Genomic DNA, 22,362 nt, shown 5'->3' with positions numbered 1-22,362 from the left:
GGAAACGGTGAACTTCAGTGGACCAATTTCCGTTTTAAATACATGACTCAACAACCGGTCCCTTTCTTGGATGAACCTCTTCCTGTTTTTCAGTCAGTTCATTGCAAATAGTTTGGATTTCTTGAGTCTGATGTTCAAGTTTCTTATTAATTTCGTTGATATCTTTAATTTTTCTCTCAATAAGAAACTTGACTTTGTCCGAAACCACTTTGAACCTGCTCACCACCAGTTCTTCTCTGGCTTTCAGTTCAATAATGTCCTTTCGCATCCTTTGTTTTTCATCATCTAGCCTCAGTCTTTCCAAGTCCATAGTGACCCTCATTTGTTTAAGTTCTTGTTTCTCTGTTCTGATTGCATCTGTTTGAACTTGAGTCTCTTGTCTCCATGTGTGCAATTGCATTTTTTCATCTGATAAATTCTTGACTAGACTTTCAATTTTACCTTTTGTTGTTCGAAGATCCATTTTCATTTTGTGAATCTGATCTTTTTCTTTGTTTAGTTCTTTCAGAATATGATGTGCATTTTGTTTGTTAATTTCTAGGTCTTTTGAATGAATTACAAGATTATTCTTTTCAGTTTGCCTTAAGAATACTGAACTTTGAACCCAGCGCACGATACTGTAGACATCTTTCCTCATCTGTTCAAGCTGCACTTTCTCTTGGTTCAACATCTCTCTTTCTTTTTCCATGTTCAGTTTTTCCTCAAGCAATTTTGCCTTTTGCTTTTCAATATTGTATTCTTCCGTTTTGTTTTGTTGACTGTCTGTGTATTTTATTTGTTCTTTTAGGTCTGATAGTGATTCTTTTTCTGTTATGACCAGTTTGGTGAAGTTGTACATGTTTTGTTTATAGTCATCAACATCTTTCAATTTTTGTTCCAACTCTGAACACAGCTTCAGGCACATTCTGATTATTATTTTGTAAAGTGTTCATTTGATGGTTGACCTTGTCCCAAGCTTTTTCTGTGAACGTTTGCAATTTCTCCTTTACGATGTTATTTGATTTTAAAAACTCTTCTTTCTTGGATTGAATTTCAGACATTTCTGTTTGAATATTTTGTTTTTCTTCCATAAGTCTTTGTTTCTCCAGGTTTATTTTTGTCTTAATTTCATTTAACTGTTGTCTCTCTGCTTTGATTGCTTCCATGGCTGCCTCTTTCTCTTCTTTTATCTGAGTTAGCTCCATTTTCAACTGTTCTGCTTGATTTGGTGAACTCTCATCTTGTAGCTTTTGTTCTTTGAGCTTGAAAACCAAAGTACTTATGGTATGTTTAAGTTGATCTCTTTGCATGTAAATGTCGGACATCTTGTTTCTCTTCTTCTTTATCTCAGCAAGGATACTGTCCAAATTTGCAAATTGTGATTGACACTCGATTTTGAAGGAAAATAATGTCTCAACAGATTTTTGAATCTTCTCTTCAGTTTGTTGAACCCTCTTCACAACTGCGTGGACATCAGCCGTCATCTTTTGTATCTCGTCTTTCTCTTTGTCTATCTTGTCCTTCTCTTGATCCAGCTCCTGTTTCTGCTGCTTCACTTCTGAGCTCAGTGTCTCTGCCTGCTGTTTCTCTAGTAGAAGTTTTTGCTTTTGTCCAGTGAAGAGAGTCATTGTGTCTTTAAGATTGTTTTTGTGCCTCTGAAACAACTGAATGCAGTTGGCCATCTTGTCTCTATCCTGGTCCAGAGCTGTGAGCTTCTGCCTCAGTTTGCCTATGTCTTGTGTATGTAGTTGTAACATGCTCCTGTTGTGTTGGAGGAGTTCTCTTAGATGGCTCAGATGCCCTGTCACGGTGCAGAGCTGGTCTTGTCTTATCTTCAGGTCTGTGTCCATCTGCTCCTGTTGTTTCTGTAGCTTTAGCCTGTCCAATTCCAAAGTTTCATTCTTTAAACTGAGCTGCTGTCTCTGCTCTCTGATCTCCTCCCAAGCAAACTCCAGATCTGAACTTTTCTGAACCACTTCCACTTGTTCTGTGCCTTTTTGTTGCTGAACTTGTCTCATTTTGAAAACTTCTTCCCTTATTTGCTGAAGCTGCTCTTTGTATTCAGTGATTTGTCTCTTGGCTGCCTCTGCTTCTTGTTGTTTTCTCTCTAAATCTTTCAATGCATCTTTTGTTTTGTAAAGGAGTTCTTTTTCATCTTTAACAAGTCTCATGGCGTTTTCCACCTCCAATGTTTTATTCTCCATCTGTGCCTTTAATACTTTGGTTGCTTCTCTTACAGCTTGTAATTGTCTTCTGGTTTCTTCAAGCTGTAGTTTTTCTTCATTGATAAGTCTCATAGCTGAGTTGGTGTCTTGTTCTCTTCTGTCCATATCCTTCTTCAGTTCTTCCAGCCGCCCCACTTCCTTCATCATATTTAATTTTGTCTCAACCTCTTGTTTGTTAAGCTCTTCCTCCTTATGTTTTAGCATGTCTTGCTGGTACTGTATTTCCTGTCTTTGTAATTCCAACTCCTCTTTTGTTTTGTAAAGATGTTCTTTCTCCTCTTCAACAAGTTTCATGGCAGTTTCAGCTTCCACTTTTGTATCGTCCATCTGTGCCTTCAATGCTTTTGTTGTTTCTCTTTCAACTTGTAATTGTCTTCTGTGTTCTGCAAGCTGCCGTTTTTCTTTGTTGATAAGTCTCATAGCTGAGTTGGTTTCTCGTTCTTTTCTATCCATATCCTTCTTTAACTCTTCCAGTCGTCTCATTTCCTTCATCATATTTATTTGTATCTCAACTTCTTGCTGTTTAAGCTCTTCCTCCTTACATTTTAGCTTGTCTTGCTGGTACTGTAATTCCTGTCCTTGTAATTCCAACTCATCTTTTGTTTTGTAAAGCTGTGCTTTCTCTTCTTCAATAAGTTTCATGGTGTCTTCAGCTTCCAGTTTTTTATCCTCCATCTGTGCCTTCAATGCTTTTGTTGTTTCTCTTTCAACTTGTAACTGTCTTCTGTTTTCTTCAAGCTGTTGTTTTTCTTTGTTGATGAGTCTCATAGCTGAATTGGTTTCTTGTTCTCTTCTGTCCACATCCTTCTTCAGTTCTTCCAGTCGCCCCACTTCCTTCATCTTATTTATTTGTGCCTCCACCTCTTGTTGGTTAAGCTCTTCCTCCTTGCGTTTTAGCTTGTCTTGTTGATGCTTTAATTCCTGTCTTTGTAATTCCAACTCATCTTTTGTTTTGTAAAGTTTCTCTTTATCCTGTTCAACAAGTTTCATTGCATTTTCAATTTCCAATTTTTTATCCTCCGTCTGTGCCACCAATACTTTGACTGTTTCTCTTTCAACTTGTAATTGTCTTCTGTTTTCTTCAAGCTGTCGTTTTTCTTCATCGATAAGTCTCATCGCTTCATTGGTTTCTTGTTCTCTTCTGTCTATATTTTTCTTCAGTTCTTCCAATCGTCCCACTTCCTTCTTCTTAAATATTTGTGCCTCGACCTCTTGTTGTTTAAGCTCCTCCTCCTTACGTTTTAGCTTGTCTTTTTGATGCTGTATTTCATGTCTTTGTAATTCCAACTCATCTTTTGTTTTGTAAAGGCTTTCTTTCTCCTCTTCAACTAGTTTTGAGGCAGTTTCAACTTCCACTTTTTTATCCTCCAGTTGTTCTTTTAATACCGTAGTTGTTTCTCTGTCATCTTGTAACTGTCTTCTGTTTTCTTCTAGCTGTAGTTTTTCTTTTTTGATAAGTCTCAAAGCTGAATTGATTTCTCGTCGTCTTCTGTCCATATCCTTTCTCAGTTCATCCAATCGTCTAGCTTCCTTCATCTTAGTTATTTGTGTCTCCACCTCTTGCTCTTTAATATCTTCCTCTTTATGTTTTAGCTTGTCTTGCTGGTACTGTATTTCCTGCCTTTGTAATTCCAACTCATCTTTTGTTTTGTAAAGCTGCTCTTTCTCTTCTTCAATAAGTTTCATGGCATTTTGAACCTCAATTTTTTTATCCTCCACCTGTGCCATCAATACTTTGACTGTTTCTTTTTCAGCTTGTAATTGTCTTCTGTTTTCTTCAAGTCGTTGTTTTTCTTGATTGGTAAGTCTCATTGCTACATTGGTTTCTCGTTGTCTTCTGTCCATATTCTTCTTCAGTTCGTCAAATCGTCCCACTTCCTTCATCATATTTATTTGTGCCTCCACCTCTTGTTGTTTAAGCTCTTCCTCCTTACATCTTAGCTTGTCTTGTTGATGCTTTAATTCCTGTCCTTGTAATTCCAACTCATCTTTTGTTTTGTAAAGGCGTTCTTTCTCCTCTTCAACAAGTTTCATGGCAGTTTCAGCTTCCACTTTTTTATCCTCCACCTCTGTCTTCAGTACTTTGGTTGCTTCTCTTTCAACTTGTAATTGTCTTCTGTTTTCTTCAAGCTGTCGTTTTTCTTCAGCGACAAGTCTCATTGCTGAGATGGTTTCTTGTTCTCTTCTGTCCATATCCTTCTTCATTTCTTCCAATCGTCCCACTTCCTTCATCGTATTTATTTGTGTCTCCACTTCTTGTTGTTTAAGCTCTTCCTCCTTACATCTTAGCTTGTCTTGTTGATGCTGTAATTCTTGTCTTTGCAATTCTAACTCATCTTTTGTTTTGTAAAGTTGCTTTTTCTCCTCTTCAACAAGTTCCATGGTGTTTTCAACTTCCACTTTTTTATCCTCAATCTGTGCCTTCGATACACTGACTGTTTCTTTTTCAGCTTGTAATTGTCTTCTGTTTTCTTCAAGCTGTCGTTTTTCTTCATTGATACGTTTCATTTCTGCATTGGCTTCTCGTTCTTTTCTGTCCACATCCTTCTTCAGTTCTTCCAGTCGTCCCACTTCCTTCATCATATTTATTTGTGTCTCCACCTCGTGTTGTTTAAGCTCTTCCTCTTTACGTTTTAGCTTGTCTTGCTGGTACTGTATATCCCGTCTTTGTAATTCCAACTCATCTTTTGTTTTATAAAGCTGTTCTTTCTCTTGTTCAACAAGTTTCAAGGCAGTTTCAACTTCCACTTTTTTATCCTCCACCTCTGCCTTCAGTAGTTCGGTTGTTTCTCTTTCATCTTGTAATTGTCTTCTGTTTTCTTCTAGGTGTATTTTTTCTTCGTTGATAAGTCTCATTGTGTCATTGGTTTCTTGTTCTCTTCTGTCCATATCCTTCTTCAGTTCTTCTAGTCGTCCCACTTCCTTCTTATTATTTATTTGAGTCTCCTCTTCTTGTTGTTTAAGATCTTCCTCCTCACGTTTTAGCTTGTCTTGTTGATGCTGTATTTCCTGTCTTTGTAATTCCAACTCATCTTTAGTTTTGTTAAGGCTTTCTTTCTCCTCTTCAATCAGTTTCATGACATTTTGAATTTCCACTTTTTTATCCTCCATATATGAAATCAGTACTTTGACTGTTTCTCTTTCAGCTTGTAAATGTCTTCTGGTTTCTTCAAGCTGTTGTTTTTCTTCATCGATACGTCTCATCGCGTCATTGGTTTCTTGTTCTTTTCTGTCCATATCCTTCTTCAGTTCTTCCAAACGTCCCACTTCCTTCATTGTTTTCATTTGTGTCTCCACCTCTTGTTGGTTTAGCTCTTCCTCCTTATGTCTCAGCTTCTCTTGTTGATGCTGTATTTCCTGTCTTTGTAATTCCAACTCATCTTTTGTTTTGTAAAGGTGTTCTTTCTCCTCTTCAACAAGTTTCAGGGCGTTTTCAACCTCCAACTTTTCAAGTCTTATTGTTTCATTGGCTGCTCGTTCTCTTCTGTCCATATCTTTTTTCAGTTCTTCTAATTGTACCACTTCCTTCAGTGTATTCATTTGAATCTCTACTGCTTGTTTTTTAAGCTCCTCCTCCTTCTGTTTTAACATGTCTTGTTGATGCTTTAATTCCTCTCTCTGTAATTCCAGCTCATCTTTTGTTTTCTCAACCTGCTTTTTCCCCTCTTCAATAAGTTTCATGGCAATTTCAACTTCCATTTTCTTATAGTCCATCTCTGCTATCAGTATTTTCACTGTTTCTGCTTCAACTTGTAATTGTCTTCTGTTTTCTTCAAGCTGTTGTTTTTCTTCATTGATAAGTCTCATAGCTGAGATGGTTTCTTGTTCTCTTCTGTCCATATCCTTCTTCAGTTCTTCCAGCCGCCCCACTTCCTTCATCATATTTATTTGTGTCTCCATCTCTTGTTGTTTAAGTTCATCCTCCTTATGTTTTAGCTTGTCTTGTTGCTGCTGTATTTCCTGTCTTTGTAATTCAAACTCTTCTTTTGCTTTGTAAAGCTGCTCTTTCTCCTCTTCAGCACGTTTTGTGGCAGCTTCAGTTTCTGTTTTTTTATCTTCCAGCTGTGCCATCAATACATTCAGTGTTTCTCTTTCTACTTGTAACAGTCTTCTGTTTTCTTCTAGCTGTAGTTTTTCTTCATTGATACGTTTCATCACTTCATTGGTTTCTTGTTCTCCTCTGTCCATATCCTTCTTCAGTTCTTCCAGTTGCCTCACTTCCAACATCTTATTCATTTGTGCCTCCGTCTCGCCCTGCCTCAACTCTTGTTCTTCTTGGGGTCTCAGTTTGCTTGGTTCATGCTGCTTATCCTCTTCTTGCATTTCCATTTCTGTCTCCATTTTGTGAAACTGTAGTTTTTCTTCACCGAAACTCTCAGTCTCTTCTCTTTTCCTTTTAAATTCCTTTATTTGATCTTCCAGTTGTTGTTTTTCAGTTTGTAAAGTCTGTCTGGTTTCTTGGAGCTGCTGATTGTCTGCATCGATTTCTTGTCTTTTTCGTAGTAGGTCATTTCTCAGCATCATCACTTCTTCTTGATCAGCCTTCAACAACTCTTTAGAGACATTCAATTCTTTTTGCTGTGTCTCTATTTCACTTTGTTTCCTTTGTAATTCTTGGACGACCTTCTCAAGCTGTAGTTTTTGAGATTCAATGTGACTGGCCATTTCTTGGAGTTTGGTCTTCTCTGTATCTACCTCCTTTAGGTAATTGTCAATATGTTCCTTCTGCTTTAAGAGCTCATCTTTTGTCTTTTTGATCAAACCTTTGTCCCTCATCATGTCTTCACCAAGTTGTTTTAACATGAGCATCTCTGTCCTTGCTTCAAACTTTTCCAGATTTGCTTTTTCTTTGATTTCTTCTGGCTGTCTAATTTGTGTTTCCACACTTTGCTTTTCAGGAATTATCTTCTCTTCTTTTGACCGACTCAACAGTTCAAACCTTGTACTCTGTATTGAGCTAATGCACCTCTTTATGTCTTCACTCTGGTCTTTATTTCTTTGTAAGTCTGTAAGCAATTTGCTGAATAAATCCTGCACACTCCTTTCCATTTTGTCTATATTTTGTAGTTTGCGTTCAAAGTTAATTTGTTTGAGTCTGTCTCTGAACTTTTCCATAAACTTCATATTTTCCATCAGTTGATCCTCTCTGAGTTTGGAGGTCTTGTTTTTCCAAGTTCAATTTGTCTTTTTCATTCTTCAGATCTTCGTGTTCCTTGTTTAAGCAAATCTTAACTTCTTCTAGTTTCCGTCTCTCTTCATGAACACTTCTCATGGCAGCTTCTGTTTCTTCTCTCTTTTCATTGAGATCCTGTCTCAAAAGTTCAAATTCTTTCTTCTCCCCATCCACTTCATCTTTTGATTTTTGTATTTCCTGTAGATTTCCACTTTGAATAATTTCTATGGAATCATTTAAACTTTTCTGAACAGTTTGAACGTCACTTGCCAAATCTTTAATCACACTTTGCTCTGTCGTTATTTCATTAAACAGGAGGTTCACTTGTTCTTTCTTGTTTTGTAACTCCGCCTTGTCTGCTTCCAGCTTTTTGGAATACTTTGTGATGTCTTCATTGTGCTTTTTCAGTGTAGCCTCTATGAGTTTTAGGTCTTGTTTTTCTGAGTTAAATTTGTCTTTTTCATTCTTCAAATCTTCTTGTTCTTTGTTTAACCAAATTTTAAATTCTTCTAGTTTCTGTCTCTCTTCATCAACACTTCTCATGGCAGCTTCAGTCTCTTCTGTCCTTTCACTGAGATTCTGTTTTAAAAGTTCAAATTCTTTCTTCTCCTCATCCAATTTCTCCTTTAAGTTTTGTATTTCCTGTAGATTTTCACTTGTGGAATCATTTAAACTTTTCTTAACTGTTTGAACATCTCTGGCCAAATCTTTAATCTTGCTTTGTTCTGTCGTTATTTCATTAAACAAAAGGTTCACTTGTTCTTTCTTGTTTTGTAGCTCCACCTTGTCTGCTTCCAGCTTTTCGGAATACTTTGTGATGTCTTCATTGTGTTTTGTCAGCATAGCCTCTTTGAGTTGTAGATTTTGTTTTTCTGAGTTCAATTTGTCTTTTTCATTCTTCAGATCTTCTTGTTCCTTGTTTAAGTGAATCTTCATTTCTTCAAGTTTCTGTCTCTCTTCATGAACACTTTTCATGGCAGCTTCAGTCTCTTGTCTCTTTCGATCGTGATCTTGCCTTAAAAGTTCAAAATCTTTCTTCTCCTCATCCAATTTCTCCTTTAAATTTTGTATTTCCTGCAGATTTCCAGTTTGAATCAGTTCTACGGCATCATTTAAACCTTTCTTCACATTTTGAACGTCACTTGCCAAATCTTTAATTATGTTTTGCTCTGTTGTTACCTCATTAAACAAAAGGTTCACTCGTTCTTTCTTGTTTTGTAACTCTACCTTGTCTGCTTCCAGCTTTTTGGAATACCTTGTGATGTCTTCATTGTGCTTTTTCAGTGTTACCTCTATGAGTTTTAGGTCTTGTTTTTCTGAGTTAAATTTGTCTTTTTCATTCTTCAGCTCTTCGCATTCCTTGTTTAACCAAATTTTCATTTCGTCTAGTTTTTGTCTCTCTTCATGAACACTTTTCATGGCAGCTTCAGTCTCTTGTCTCTTTCGATCGTGATCTTGCCTTAAAAGTTCAAATTCTTTCTTCTCCTCATCCAATTTCTCCTTTAAGTTTTGTATTTCCTGTAGATTTCCAGTTTGAATCAGTTCTACGGAATCATTTAAACCTTTCTTCACATTTTGAACATCACTTGCCAAATCTTTAATCTTGCTTTGCTCTGTTGTTACCTCATTGAACAGAAGGTTCAGTCGTTCTCTCTTGTCTTGTATTTCTGCTCTATATGCCTCCAACTTCTTACAGTGCTTTATCATATCTTCATTGTGCTTTTTCAGTGTAGCATATTGTTGGTTGATATCAGATACCATTTGTTCCTGTTTTGGAATGACAGTTTGTGGTTCAGTAGAGACAACCGTGGCTTTCAACCCCTTTTTTCCTTGTATATGTTTTAGTATGTCGGATATTTTACCGCTTAAACTTGTCTTCTCGGTTTTCAACACTTCACTGAATGCTACTATGTTTTGTTTTTCTTGACCAAGTTCTACACATTTATTTTCTAGAGCTTTGCATGCTTGTATTTGTTCCATTCTGTTCTCCAGTTTAAGACATTTTTCACTCACAGTTTGAAATGTGTCTTGTTTTTGATATGTCTGGCTTTTTCGTCCATCTTTCTCCATTCTTTGCTCTTCTTCTGTTGTTCTAGCTGCCTCTTCCTCTGTTTGTGTCGCCTTATCTTGACATGTATCTTGAGCTGTCTTTTGTACGTTACTCAAAATATTCTGAAAACGCCCCTTTTCTCTCTGCACTAGATTGGCCAGTGTTTGAACTGAACTTTTCTCTTTAGTAGTTTCAGCGATCAAACTGCTAATATTTTCTTTATTTTCTTTAAGCTTGTTTGCAGTCTGTCTCAGTTCATCTTGTTCTTTTCTTATAGATTTCTGAATATGTTCCAATGTCTTTATTTGCTCAGAATTCATCAAAATATTTTCAGCTTTCACGAATTCTCTGTCCAAAGTTTCATGAATCATCTTTTCGGACTCTTTCTTTTGTCTCTCAATCATGTCTGAAATGACACTTTGCAGACTTTGTACATCTCTTCTGAACACCTCTGCATCTCCAGATACTTTTTCCGATTGTTTATTAAGTTGTGATTGCTTTTGTTCAAATACTATCTGTAATTCCTCAATTCGACCCATTTTGTTTTGTATTTCCGAAAGCAGTTTATGAGTTAGTTGTTGAACACTTTGCACTGTATTGATTACTGGTCTCATGTCTACCATCCTTTCAGGCATTTCACTGTCTGATATTTCCGTTTTTATGGCAACTAGATCCATTTCAGGTTTCACATTTTCCACTTCTTCTGCTGCATGTCTTGATTCTTTTTCCAAGCTCTCAACTTTTGTTTTTTCCTGTTTTAGTAGCTTCACAAGGTTGAGTTTTCTGTCAATGTCGCCTCTCATCGTCTCCATTTCCATTCTTTCTCTATCCATCTTTTCTTTTTCCAAATCCAGACTTTCTCTCTCCTGTTTTAGTTGAGTTTTCAGTTTTTCAAGATCATTTCTTTCTTTTAAGATGTCAGGTTGAACAGCAGATTCCAGTTGTTCCTTTTGTGCCTTCAGTGCAGAAATTAAGCTTTTAATTGTTTTCGTTTCTCTGCGCAATGTTGCTTTCAAGTTTTTCACTTCTTGCTGTTCATTCAGATTGGTGTAAGTCCGCTCCACTGAAACATTTAAACTTTTTACATTTTCACTTTGTTGATCTAATTTGTTGAGTTTTTCTTCCACATCTCCGCAAATTCGTTCTGCAATTTCTGTTAATTTTATTTTCATGATTTCAAGTTTCTCTTCTTTGATTTTGAACTCAGATAATTTTCTTTCAACTTGTCTATCGTCTCGAAGTAGCTTACTGCCTTTCCGTCCCTTTTGTTTTGTAGCGGTGACAATCTTTTGAAGTGTGTCCTTTTGTGCTTGAACTTCATTGGCCAGAACTTGGAGATTGGCCTTCTCAGTTTTGATCTCTGACAGAGAACTTCTAATATCCTCTTCCATTTGGTGAAGATTTGTCAATGTGCATTCTAATTCAGCTTTTCTGTCTAATATCTCACTCACTGAAGGCAATTCCTCAACCATTTCAGTTACATCCATTTTAGATTTTCCTTCTTTTTGCTTCAAACTCACCAATCGCTGCTTTTCTTTACCAACTTGATCGACACACTTCGCAATTTTGATTTTCTGTTGTTCAAACTTTTCTTGATTCTTTCGCAGTCCATCGCATAACTTGTCAACATCTTCTTGTTTTTGCTCTGTTACTTGTATTTTGAATTTGACGTCCTCATTTTTATTTTTCATGACCTGTTCACATTTTTCTCTCAAGTGAATTCTCAGCATTGGCAGTTGAACAGTTATTCTTTCCTTTTCTTGCACCAACATCTGTCGTTTGTCTTCAACGTCTCTCCTCGTTGTATTAAGCTGTTCATTCTCCTCCCTGGTGTGTTTAATGGCCTTTTCAGCCTCGGCTTTCATCATACTGAGTGCCCTAATGAGATCTTTGAATTGTTCTGTCTCCGAGATTAAAGCCATCTTCATTTCTTCTTGATCCTCCTCTTTGTCTTTCTGTTCCAACGCAGTCAGTTGGAATTTCCCCAATTTTTCTTTTGCTTCGCTAATCTGAAGTGACAGATCTTTAACGCGGGTTTTTTCACAGTTTATCTCATCTAGGAGCTTGTCAATGTGTTGCCTTTTGTTCTCCATCTCTGCCTTTGCGGCAATGAGTAGCTCGATTTCCGCTTTTATATTCTGTTTGCTTTGTTCAATCAGAGCCATCTGTAATTGCGTGTCTAACTTCATTAAATCCAACTCTGATTTCTCTTTTTCAATTGTCTCTCTGAATCTAGCCAGCTCCTCCTGTTCTTGTTGTATTTCAGCTTTGATTTTCATTAGGTTTTCACCATCCTCCACTGGCAAAGCTTTTATTTCCTCTGACAAATTATCTCGCTTTTCAGATTGAATCTCAGCTCTTTCTTGCTCCATCTGGACTGCACCTTTCTCAAGTTTTAACACTCTTTCAGTTCCATCATCAAAACCCAGGGTCCCAATTTCCTCACTTGTTATTTTTGCTTTGTCAACTTCGAACATTGCAGTCTGCTTTTTGAAAATTTCCCTTTCCTTCTCCAACTCTTCAAAATTTTTCACAATTCTCTGCTTTTCATTCTCAATTTCTGCCTCGACTTGGGTCCAATAAATCTGCTTTTCATGCATTAGCTTTGTTACATTAATCAGTATGTCTTTTTGTCGTCTAATCTCCATTTTGATTTTCTCCACTTCCTCTTTAGTCGTGTTTAGAAAGCCGGTCTGATCTGTAAGGCGTTTGCTTTCCATCTCGAAAGCGTCAATTATTTTTTCAAAGTACTGTTTCACATTCTTCATCTTTTCTGCACACATTTTGATCTTATTGTATGATTCAATTGAAGATATTAGATCCTTTGTGTTTTCATTTTGTTGTAGTAGCAGTTTCATTATTTCTAACTGATCCTTTTCTTGGTTCACACTCTCCCATTTTTGCTCTACTTCTATCCTCCGCTTCATCAGAGCATCCTTCTCTACCTCAAGTTCAGCCCACAACGCCTTTACATTTTGTTCTTTCTTTATTCCTTTTTTGACTAATTTTTCATTTTCTTTCCTTGTCAACTCCAGTTCTGATTTCAAAACTTCCATCTCTCTCATTTCCCTTTGCACCTTCTGTAAAGTGAAATCCAATTCTGCTTTTCGTTTACGACTCTCCTCGTTCTCTGATCTGTCTTGGGAACTTCTTTGCTCTTGGATTACACAAAGCAGAGATTTGATTCTGTCCATTTTGTCCTTTATGTTCTTCCTTTCCAAATGGATTTCCTGTAAGTTTTCCAGCTGCTTTCGCCACTCAATTTTAACGTTTTCGAAAACTTCTGTAATCTCCATCGCGACCATCTCAAACCCTCTGTCAATGTTTTTCTTCACATTATAAAACTCGCCAACAAACTCATGAACGTACATTATCCGACTTCCTGTTTCTGTTGTACCTTCTCTTTCCTCGTGCTGCTGAATTACCGCGAGCTGTTTTTGAATGCTTTCTCTCTCTCTGCTAATGACCTCCATCTCCCTAGACAGCTCCTCCCTCTGTCTCTGCATCTTTATTTTCAGTATGTCCAGCTCGTCTCTTTCTCTCATCGTCCTTTCTAGCCTCTGTTCCAGCTCCCTCCTCTGTTTACTGCTTTCTCTTCTCAGTGCATCCCTCTCTTCCCTTATTTGAATCCACATATTTTCCAGTTCGGCTTTTTTCCTCGTAGCCTTTCTGAAAGCCTGTTCACTTTCTCTCCTCCTTACCTCTAGCTCAGCCTTAATCACCTCCATTTCTTTAATTTCTTTTTTGGTCAAGCGCCTCTTATTATCCAGTTGTTGCTTCTGATTTTGAACAATTTGGTTCATATTGATAATTTTACTAATTTCTGATTGCATTTTCATCCATTCGTTTTGTATTCTCAATTTTAAGGTTTCCATGTCTTGTTTTTTGTCCTGCGACTTTGCGCAAAGCTCCTGTATCAATGTCAATAATATTTCATTCTCTTTTATCACACTGTCAAGCTCTTCACTTCTTTTTCGTATCGTTTCAGACATTCGTTCAACAATATCTTTGACGCGTTGTATTCTGTCTATTTTCTGTTGAAGGGCTTCGTGCTGTCTTTGAACTTTCCGTTTCAAAATGTCGAGCTCGTCTCTCGCTCTCATATTCTTTTCTAACCTCATGTCCAGGTTGCGTTGTTGTTTCTTCGCTGTGATTTTGAAAGTCTTGATGCTGCTCAGTTCCTCCTTCAGGTTTCTCATGTCGTCTCTTATCATTAATAAAACTTCTTGGAATTCTTTTATCTCTTGCAGCAGCACTTCAGTGTCAACGCTAAGGACAAACTCTTCCTCCACAAAACAGTCTTCGGATTCTGGCCAGAGCTCCAACTTCACTGCTCTGATTATCTCTATGGTCGTGTACATCTCCTCTCTCAGTCTTTGAATATCACTTGCAGAATATTCTTCATCAACATCTGCCCCCATCGAATCACTCTCCTCGCTTTCCTCTTGTTCGTGCGTCTCTTGTATAATTATTGTCTCTTCTTTTTGCCCCCAAATTGAAGTAAATAATGTTTGAAATGTGCGTACTGTTTTCTGTATCAGCCCATGTGTTTCTACCTTTGCTGATTTGTCCTCTGAATCCAATTTTGCGTCCGGGCTTTGCAGTTCATTTATTTCTTCGATCAGCTGTTTTATGTCTTCACTTGTAGCCGCCATGTTGTCCATATCTGACCTGGTTTGTCCTCTCACCGTCTCCTCCTCATCCATGAGTTGAGAGATTTGTTGTTGGATGTCTTCAATTTCTTGTTCATTCCGCATCATTTCTTCTTGATATTGAAAAGACATTGTTTCATCATACATGTCTCCCTGCAACTCTAAAGAGATGTTGCGTTCTTCACTGTCCATCATGTTTTCCGGCTGGACATAGACTCTTACAAGTGGTGTTTTTTGATTTTCTTTTGCAACCCATCTGTCAACTTTAACTTTCAGGTCTTTCAGTAGTTCCTTTATAAAGAATAAAAAGAAATTAGTGTTTCTAGCTTTAATACTCACTCAGTGCGGATGTAAATTAGCTTGATAGACATTATCTGACATATTTACATTTGTTATATACATGTGATCATTGTCCCTCTCAAATAAATAAATACATTAACAACTGAAACAACTGAATACCAAAAAATATAAATTTATTAAAGACACTTGTTTTGCTTGTTAAAGGTCCCATATTATGGCATTTTCTGATCTATGTTACAATGTTGTCTCCTCATCACAAACTAGGGATGCAACAATATGGTTTTCCTACGACTCAATATGTATCTCGATACACGATATTGATCCGATTTTGATACATTTTAAGATGCAAAAAGAAACCTCATGTAATTTTTTCTGCTAATGAGTGTAACACTATGATGTTAACGCAACAGTACAGTACATACAATGCATTACATTAGAACAACTGTACAGCTGCAGTTTATATGTGAAGTAGCTCCTCCCACACTGCCCTCCTCTTTCTCAACACTAAAACTATGTTATATTACATAGAAATGTCTCAATGGACCGTTTTCTGTGTAAAACTTGTGTGTTAGAGTCTGAGAAATAGATTGTGTATATCGCAGGTCGTGTGGCGGGTGAGTATGTGCACATTAGATTAGATTAGAAGCTGATATAAAGCCAAAAGCGATTCTAAAGCATTTAAAAGTTGATATCTTTGTCATTCTTGGGTCTTTCAACATAAAATTCAAAGTGACAGAAAAATCAAATCCACCTCTGTTAGAATATTTCAGCTGCAAGTCCCTTTGCAGCTGTTTTCTTGTTGCATCTGAGGAGGACGCTGTGATATCTGTTTTCCTTTCTGACCAAGATAAATGACAACACAGTGCACATGGAGGGACACGTGTATACTGACACGTGTATCGAACGAACACGTGTATCAAATTGTGAGACCGTTATCGAACAGTTCAATATTATATCGAATATCGTTGCACCCCAACACAAACAAACTTGAAGTTGTGTTTTATTTCATGCACTGCATATTTACTCTGAATTCTTCTCTCAAACAGAAAATACTCTGTTCCACCTTGTGATGTCATGTGGTGAAGTGGTCTGCTGTGTTTTTAAAGTCCATACATCTTCACCAGAATTATTTGGATGATTTCAGCCCTGGTATTGCTTATCTCTATAAAACTAAAAGTAAAAGGTAGTTTAAACTTTGGAAATGTAGACAGCCGAACAATGAATGATTAACAAATATGCGTGAATGAAACAACTCCAGGTATATTTTTTGAAAAGATAACAGTATTATAACATGTCTTAAAGTTCACAAGAGTCAATTTCCATAATATAGGACCTTTAATTTCACAACATAGCTGTCACTGAAACACCATAATACATAGGCACTACTCACCACATATCGCTTCATTTGCTCTTGATTCTCTCTGGCCTCCTTCTGAACTTCGTGCATCTCTGCTCTGGTGCTGTCCAACTCCTCCACTGTTGTTTTCATACCATCTTTCACACGAGCCACAACCACCATCTTGTTCACCATGTCCTCCATTCTCTGCTGCAGCTCCTGTCTTTGCCGGTCCATTTTGATTTTCATAATGTCCAGTTCATCTCTTTGTCTCATGGTCCTCTCCAGCCGCTGGTCCAGATGCCGTCCCTTCTTCTTAATTTGGAAGTTGATCCATTTGATTTGACTTTTCGTGTCCTGCTCTGTCTCCTCCTTCATTTTAATCAAGGTTCCTTCTTTTATTTTATTAATTTTCATGGTCTTGATCAGATCTTTTTTCCTCAACACTGCCTCTGCACTAGCTGCTTCCATTTCCCGTACCTGTGTGTTTAAATCAGATAACTTCTCATCGAGCTCTTTATTTTGTATCTCAATGTGTTTCTTTAAATTGTTTAACTCATCCATCTCTGCCTTAGCGGCCTGTCTGTCTTGTTCTAACTTGGCTTTCTCTGTCTGGATTTCAGTTTTGATTCGTTCCAAGTGACTTTTTTCACGTTGGACATTTGAATGCATCTCGTCTATGTAATGTTTATCTGCATCCATTTTTAACTTCTGTTGGTTTTCCTCGTGTTCCATATTTTCCCAAAGTTGTTCGATCTCTTTCACTAATCTGGTTGCTTTGTTTAAAATGTGGAAAGCCTCCTTCTCAAGCTGTCTGTCCTCCCAAATTGTTCTAGTTTCCCTGATAATTTCATTTAATAGGTGTTTCTGTCTTATAATTTTCTCTTTTTTAGATTTGATGTTAATTTCAGGTTTGGCCTGTGTCCAGGTTAGCTCTGTTTGTGTGACCTTGTTGTTGTGGCATCTTTGCTCTGAAAAGTGAAAGACATCATATATCAAAAAGAAAAATCGCTTTTATGAGTTTTTAACCATATTATAATAAAGGTCCACTATCATTATGTCACTTGAAGTTGTAATTTGCTTTGATTCATGCACAATTGAGTAATCTCTTTCACCTTCCTCCTATCTCCACCCACCTTTTTATACTTAATTGTGAGGTTCAGTAATGTCACATAACCTTTTCTCAACCATTAAAACATAAATGAGAATCTGGTGCTTTCTATGATAAAATGCTACTACTAAGATGGGGGCATTTTTGAGGAAGTAAATGGACTTTCTATTATTAAATTCTAGATCTAGATGGCTGTTTACAATACAATAAATGAATTAAAAATGTCATACTACTTAAATATTAACACTAAATACAAAAAAGCACATGTTTTCTATAATATTTAACCATAACTATTTGCTATACCCAGTTCTGCCACAATCTCAGCCTCCTTTTCTTTCAGAAGATTGTAAAAGTTGTGTTGCGTCTGTGGCGTTCCCCTCTCCACAGTGTGAAACAGCGCCCTCAGTTGGTCTGTTGGTGTTAAAGCACTGGTGATGTCTGTCCTCTCCTCGTCTGAGACCAGCTCTTGGGACATCCAGGCTTCTACGATGGCTTCAGGGCACTCTGCTCGAGCAATGATCTCCTCCTTGAAATCCTCCAAGAAGGAGACCACTAAAACACAGTAAAACATCTATTATTATTATTATTGATCAAACTTAATCATAAAATAGAGAGTCACCAATATAACTCAATTTACGCAAGTACAAATAGTCAGTAGTCATTGTAGTAGTAGTCAAGCTTTCAATTTTTTAAAATGAGATTAACTCAACAAAACTTAAATCATAGCAACTAACAATTCCAAGATTCTGAACGGGCAAAAAAAAAAAAAAAAAAAACTCCTCAAAATGTCATCTATAAAAGACCTGTGAATATATTGATCTTGGATAATAATCAGCTAATAAAATAATAATTAAAAGAAACTGATGTAACCTTTCACATGCTCCTAAATTTTATGATGTCTTTATTGTTCATTCTTAACATAATTTTTATTTTTCAGCTCTGTAAACAACCATCAAAAGTCTAGCATTTTGCTCTGTTTAGCATTTTTAGTTATGGTGTTAAATACATAAATAATGTATCATTTTATAATAACAATAATTTGATATTTTATTACTTATTTTTCTACATTATTTTGACGTGTACACATACATTTATATAATTATGCCTTATTTGACACCTGACTCTTGTTATCTTTTTTACTACTTATTTAGAATTTATTATTACCATTTATATTTTTTACTATTTGTTATTGTATTATATTGTGATGTGTCTAAAATAATTTCCCTCATGGGTTAATAAAGTTTGTCTAAGTTTAAATCTATAACAAATCTTACCAAACTCTGGTCTTGACTCAGCCATACTCTTCAGTCACTTATTTCTGTTTTTGTGAATGATGTTTTAGACCTAAACAAAACAAAAAAGTTAAAAACGTACCACATCATAGCATATTTTTAACCACTGATTTCAGAATGATGACAAATTAGGACTTTTGCCATAAGAATTAACAATTGAAACACAATATTGTATCTTTTGAATGAGAAATAGTCCACAAAATGTTGAACTAACCTCATTTTTTTGTTATTGTTTCATGTAGGAAATGCGGTGGCTGGTCTCAAGAGTTTTGCTGTTCCTCGTTCTTCAGAGTTAAGTTAAGGTCTGTAGCATGTTAAAGGTCTATATCACAACATAGTCACATGGGGCAGAGTTGTGTGTGCTTTTCTGATTGTAACGCCCTCCGTGTGTGTGTCTGGCTGATAGCTGCTGTTTGGGGGCTGAGGTGGGACTGCACTTGTCTGATAAAGATTTTTATTTTTATTTTTTATTTTTTTTAGAAGTTTGAGTTGCTCTCCCTGGTGTTTATCGTAAGCAGAAAATAGTCATTCATTTCCAATCCAACTTTGTTTATATTGCACATTTTACCAACACATAGTCTCCAAAGTGCTGCACAGAAATGGAAGAATATAAATTAACACTTTGAATAAAATCTAGCATCAAAAATGTATAAGCAAATCAATTAAAATATATCAAATACTAAAATTAGCAATTGAAAAAATAGAAAATGAGACCAATAAAACACAGGACCACACAACTCTCATGCTGGGTTCAAAAGCAGTGAGTAAAAGTGTGTTTTTAAAGGTGAACTGCATAATATTTTAGTGGAGGATCCGCCCCCTGCTTGTCTCCATAGAAACTTCATTGCTTTGTCTAGAATGTTCCACAGCATAGATTAAATCTAAGGGAGATAAGCAGTTTTCAGCACTATGCTACATTACAATTCAGATGTAGGGAGAGTCACCTCTATTCACAGAAGGAATTATATTTTTGACCAATAGAGAGACTCACAATGAATAAATGCTAGATGGATTTGTTTAATGTCATGCTGTGGAACATTCCAAGGAAAGCAATAACATCCCCATGGAGACAAAAAGATGGCAGAGTTTCTGTTAGAAAAGTTACGCAGTGCACCTTTAATTACGATTTAAAAGCATCAACTGAAGGGGTGGTCTTAATGTGAGGGGGGAGAGCGTCCCAGAGTTTGGGGAAGACCACAGAAAAGGTCCGGTCACATTTATTTACAAAGACATTTTATAATCCAATCATAGAACCTGTCATTAAAGGGGCTGTACGTAACTTTTCTCCATGAGGAAGTTATTGCTTTACATGGAATGTTCTGCAATCTTTGATCTCCATAAAGAGAAGGTAAAAAGACCAGACCAAATTACAGGTCAAATCTGTGCAGAGGCAAGCACTCTCACAGGAAACATTTTAGTTTTTCTAGGTATGATTTAGCCATAACATCTTCAGGGGGGTAATCAAAGAGGCGCATCAATCATAAGAAAAGTTACATAATGTGGTTTTACTTTATCTGACTCTTTCTTTAGACCAGTGTTTCCCAAACTTTTTCTCTGGGGACCCATATTTAAAAGTCACAAACCTTCGTGACCCAAGTCAATAGACTTTATTCGTAATCACAAAATAAAGGTGAATTTGACCATTATTGAGAATATTAAGGAGGATATTTGATTGTTGACTGACTATTGTTGATTGTCTCTCTGACCAATTAGTATAACTCAAGTTTTAAACAATGAAAAACATTCGTTGAACCAGCAATAAAAGGATCCATAAGTCGCCTATTTTTACATTAAATGTAGCTCATTTCTTTTTCTTTTCAACGTTCAACTGAACCAGCAATACTGGAACAAACTAATCTGTAGAACTGTATATCACACACCTACATGCAGATTGTGACAAGGTGGCTCAAAAATAAATCTCTTGCAACCCACCTGAGGGTCGCAAACCAGTCTTTGGGAAACACTGCTCTGAAGGCTACATCTGTGTTATAAATGTTGAACACTATCAGTTCTTACAAGCTATACTCACATTCTTAGTCTTTTATAAATGTGTTATTTCAGAAACAGTGCACTAAATATATTGTATTTATTGGTTTATATAAAGTTAAGGTAACAGTGGATGAACCGTGTAAACTACTGTACAGTATTTCACTTTGAAAATTACAGTGTAAATAAACGCCATCTACTGGTCAAAGTAAAAACCTGAGAAAGCAAATCGTGTCATTTTTATCTGATCAAGCCTCATACTCCACTTGTAGGATGTCCAAAAAAGTTTTTCTAATATTGCCTAACCACAACATACCACGTGCATGAAAAACAAAGTTAAAATAATGCTGACTATTATTAAAGACAGTTATTATTATTATAGTAGTGTGTAGGATGCAGCTTACTAAGCATGTAATTAGTGGTTAATTACTAGAAAAGGAGTGTCAATAAAGAATAAATGACTGTTTAGCCCAAAGAATGTCGTGTAAACTGTTACTCATAAATCCAGCTTCATACCAGCGGACTTGGATCATCATAAGTGGACCTTTACTGACGTCCCCGTGCGTTTTATTATGAAACTGTGCAGGGGCTTCATATTTGAGACACCCACGCGGCTCCTTGTGTCACTTCCGGTTCAGTGCCGTGTTTTCAGACCGAGCCATGGATCTCGCGGAGTTGTGTGGATTTATTTGGGAGCGGTCTTTCTCCTGTCACTCTTCTCTACGGCTGCAACAAGAGACACACGCACGGGAGGAAGTCACACCAGGAGGTCTTCACATTAAAAGCATTTCCAATTCACCCTCCAATAGTAATAAACTGTAACAAAACTGCTCATTCACTTGAAAGAAAATATACACGTTTTTGTTATAGCTGGTAAAAGAACAGGTCAAAGCAATTATTAAGTTAAGTATTAATTTATTTAGGGGAAATCATAAATTATTTCGTCTGGGCAGTGCGCAGAGGGAACCGTGCGCGCCAACTTGGACTTGACCACAACTTTTTACCTGGCCCTGCATAATACAAGCTTTTTTCCTTTCTTACTTGGTTGCTTTCTGGAAAACATGACTTCATACTTTGAAAGCAGTCATTATACTTGAAATCTTAAAAAAAAAAACACACACACAAGGCAGCTATAGTGGAAATAAAGTTACAACTAGGCCTATAAAGATTTGACATGTAAAATACATTTGAAGGGCAAAAAACAGCGCTTATTTTGAGCTTTAGTAACTTTTATGTTATTAAAGTTCACGTTTCCTGTTTATGGTGTTGTGTTTTTCGTTTATGGATATTATTACAAGTGATAGTTTAACATTTTTACCCTCATGTTACCCCATACTTCACTGTAACTTTGTCATTTAGCTTTAAAATATATATAAGCAAAACAGGAAAAGCGAGGTGGAAATAGTTTTTGTCGTGCGTCTTATTTTGAAATGCACAGATCCAGTGGTGCGTGTGCCACTGCGCGTCTTTACGCAGATGTCGCGGTACAAACATGTACTGTGGAGAGGAGCTCAGAGCCTCGCGTTGATCTAACTCCAGACAGTTTGAGTGGAGCGGAGTGTTTGCGGTACGGCTGGAGAAGATGGGCGCTTTGGAGTGAAGTTTGGCTCGTACACAGCCTGGACACTTCTCCGGGCTCTGCTTTCTCCGGACTCTTGGACACTCCTTTTTGTGTGCGCTGGATGTGGTGGACCGAGTTCAGGAGAGATCCCCGCAAACATTCCCCATAGCTCGGTAAGTTGGGACTTTACTTCCCTTTGAACTGATTTGATCTGAAAGCTGTGAAAAGCCCGGAAAGCTCTAGGCTAGTTATTTGTGGCATAAGGCAAGGGCTAGTTTACTAACTCCCCCGCGTCTCTGCTCCTGTAGGCTACAGTTACCTCTCAGAACACAGAATATTATCGCCTAAAACAAAGAATCTTATTTAGGGCTGTGGACTGTAGCCTACGTGACGCAACTTTTTTGTAAACAACCCAGCATGCAAGGCCATGAGGAGCACATCATCTTATAGACAGACTACTCAATTTTATTCCGCTTTTTTCTCTCTTCTCTTTTAATGTCAGTCTCTTAATGTACATTTTATGATGATTATTGAAGTTATTTATGTTTGTGTTGCATTGTATTGTATTTTCTTATTCTGTGAAGCACTTTGAAGTACTTTGTATGCTATTTAAAAAACTTAAAACTGGTAACACTTGGTAAAATTAAATCTGTTTACTTCAATTTAACTTTGGACCACATTTTCTTAAACTTTACCC

The 22,362-nt window shown here is 36.8% G+C and overlaps 3 protein-coding genes across 3 annotated transcripts in view; 1 reads left to right on the top strand and 2 right to left on the bottom strand.

Moving 5' to 3' along the window:
• Positions 1-17: 17 nt before the first annotated feature.
• On the bottom strand, positions 18-904 carry LOC129407385 (protein hook-like). The gene has a single exon (XM_055148216.1). It carries the CDS (start codon positions 902-904, stop codon positions 35-37), a length of 870 nt encoding a protein of 289 aa, XP_055004191.1. The 3' UTR covers positions 18-34.
• On the bottom strand, positions 855-18,443 carry LOC110169024 (reticulocyte-binding protein homolog 2b-like). Its single transcript, XM_020934525.2, is given in 6 exon segments — positions 855-7,371; positions 7,373-14,370; positions 15,770-16,686; positions 17,130-17,378; positions 18,101-18,170; positions 18,333-18,443. Coding segments are annotated over 5 exon segments (14,706 nt in total). The 5' UTR covers positions 18,126-18,170; positions 18,333-18,443.
• A 3,124-nt stretch (positions 18,444-21,567) lies between these two features.
• Positions 21,568-22,362, top strand: part of cblb (Cbl proto-oncogene B, E3 ubiquitin protein ligase) — a 94,229-nt gene continuing 93,434 nt past the window's right edge. The window contains exon 1 of the mRNA XM_055148214.1: positions 21,568-21,838. The gene's annotated coding sequence lies outside the window, so the exon portion shown is untranslated. The remainder of the gene's footprint in view (positions 21,839-22,362) is intronic.

This window comes from Boleophthalmus pectinirostris, unplaced genomic scaffold (assembly GCF_026225935.1).
Source record: "Boleophthalmus pectinirostris isolate CB_2022bp ecotype Guang Dong unplaced genomic scaffold, ASM2622593v1 HiC_scaffold_12, whole genome shotgun sequence".
In the NCBI taxonomy this organism is placed as follows: Eukaryota; Metazoa; Chordata; class Actinopteri; order Gobiiformes; family Gobiidae; genus Boleophthalmus; species Boleophthalmus pectinirostris.
Note: the sequence above shows the minus strand (reverse complement) of the source record. Positions and strands in the feature narration are given on the sequence as shown.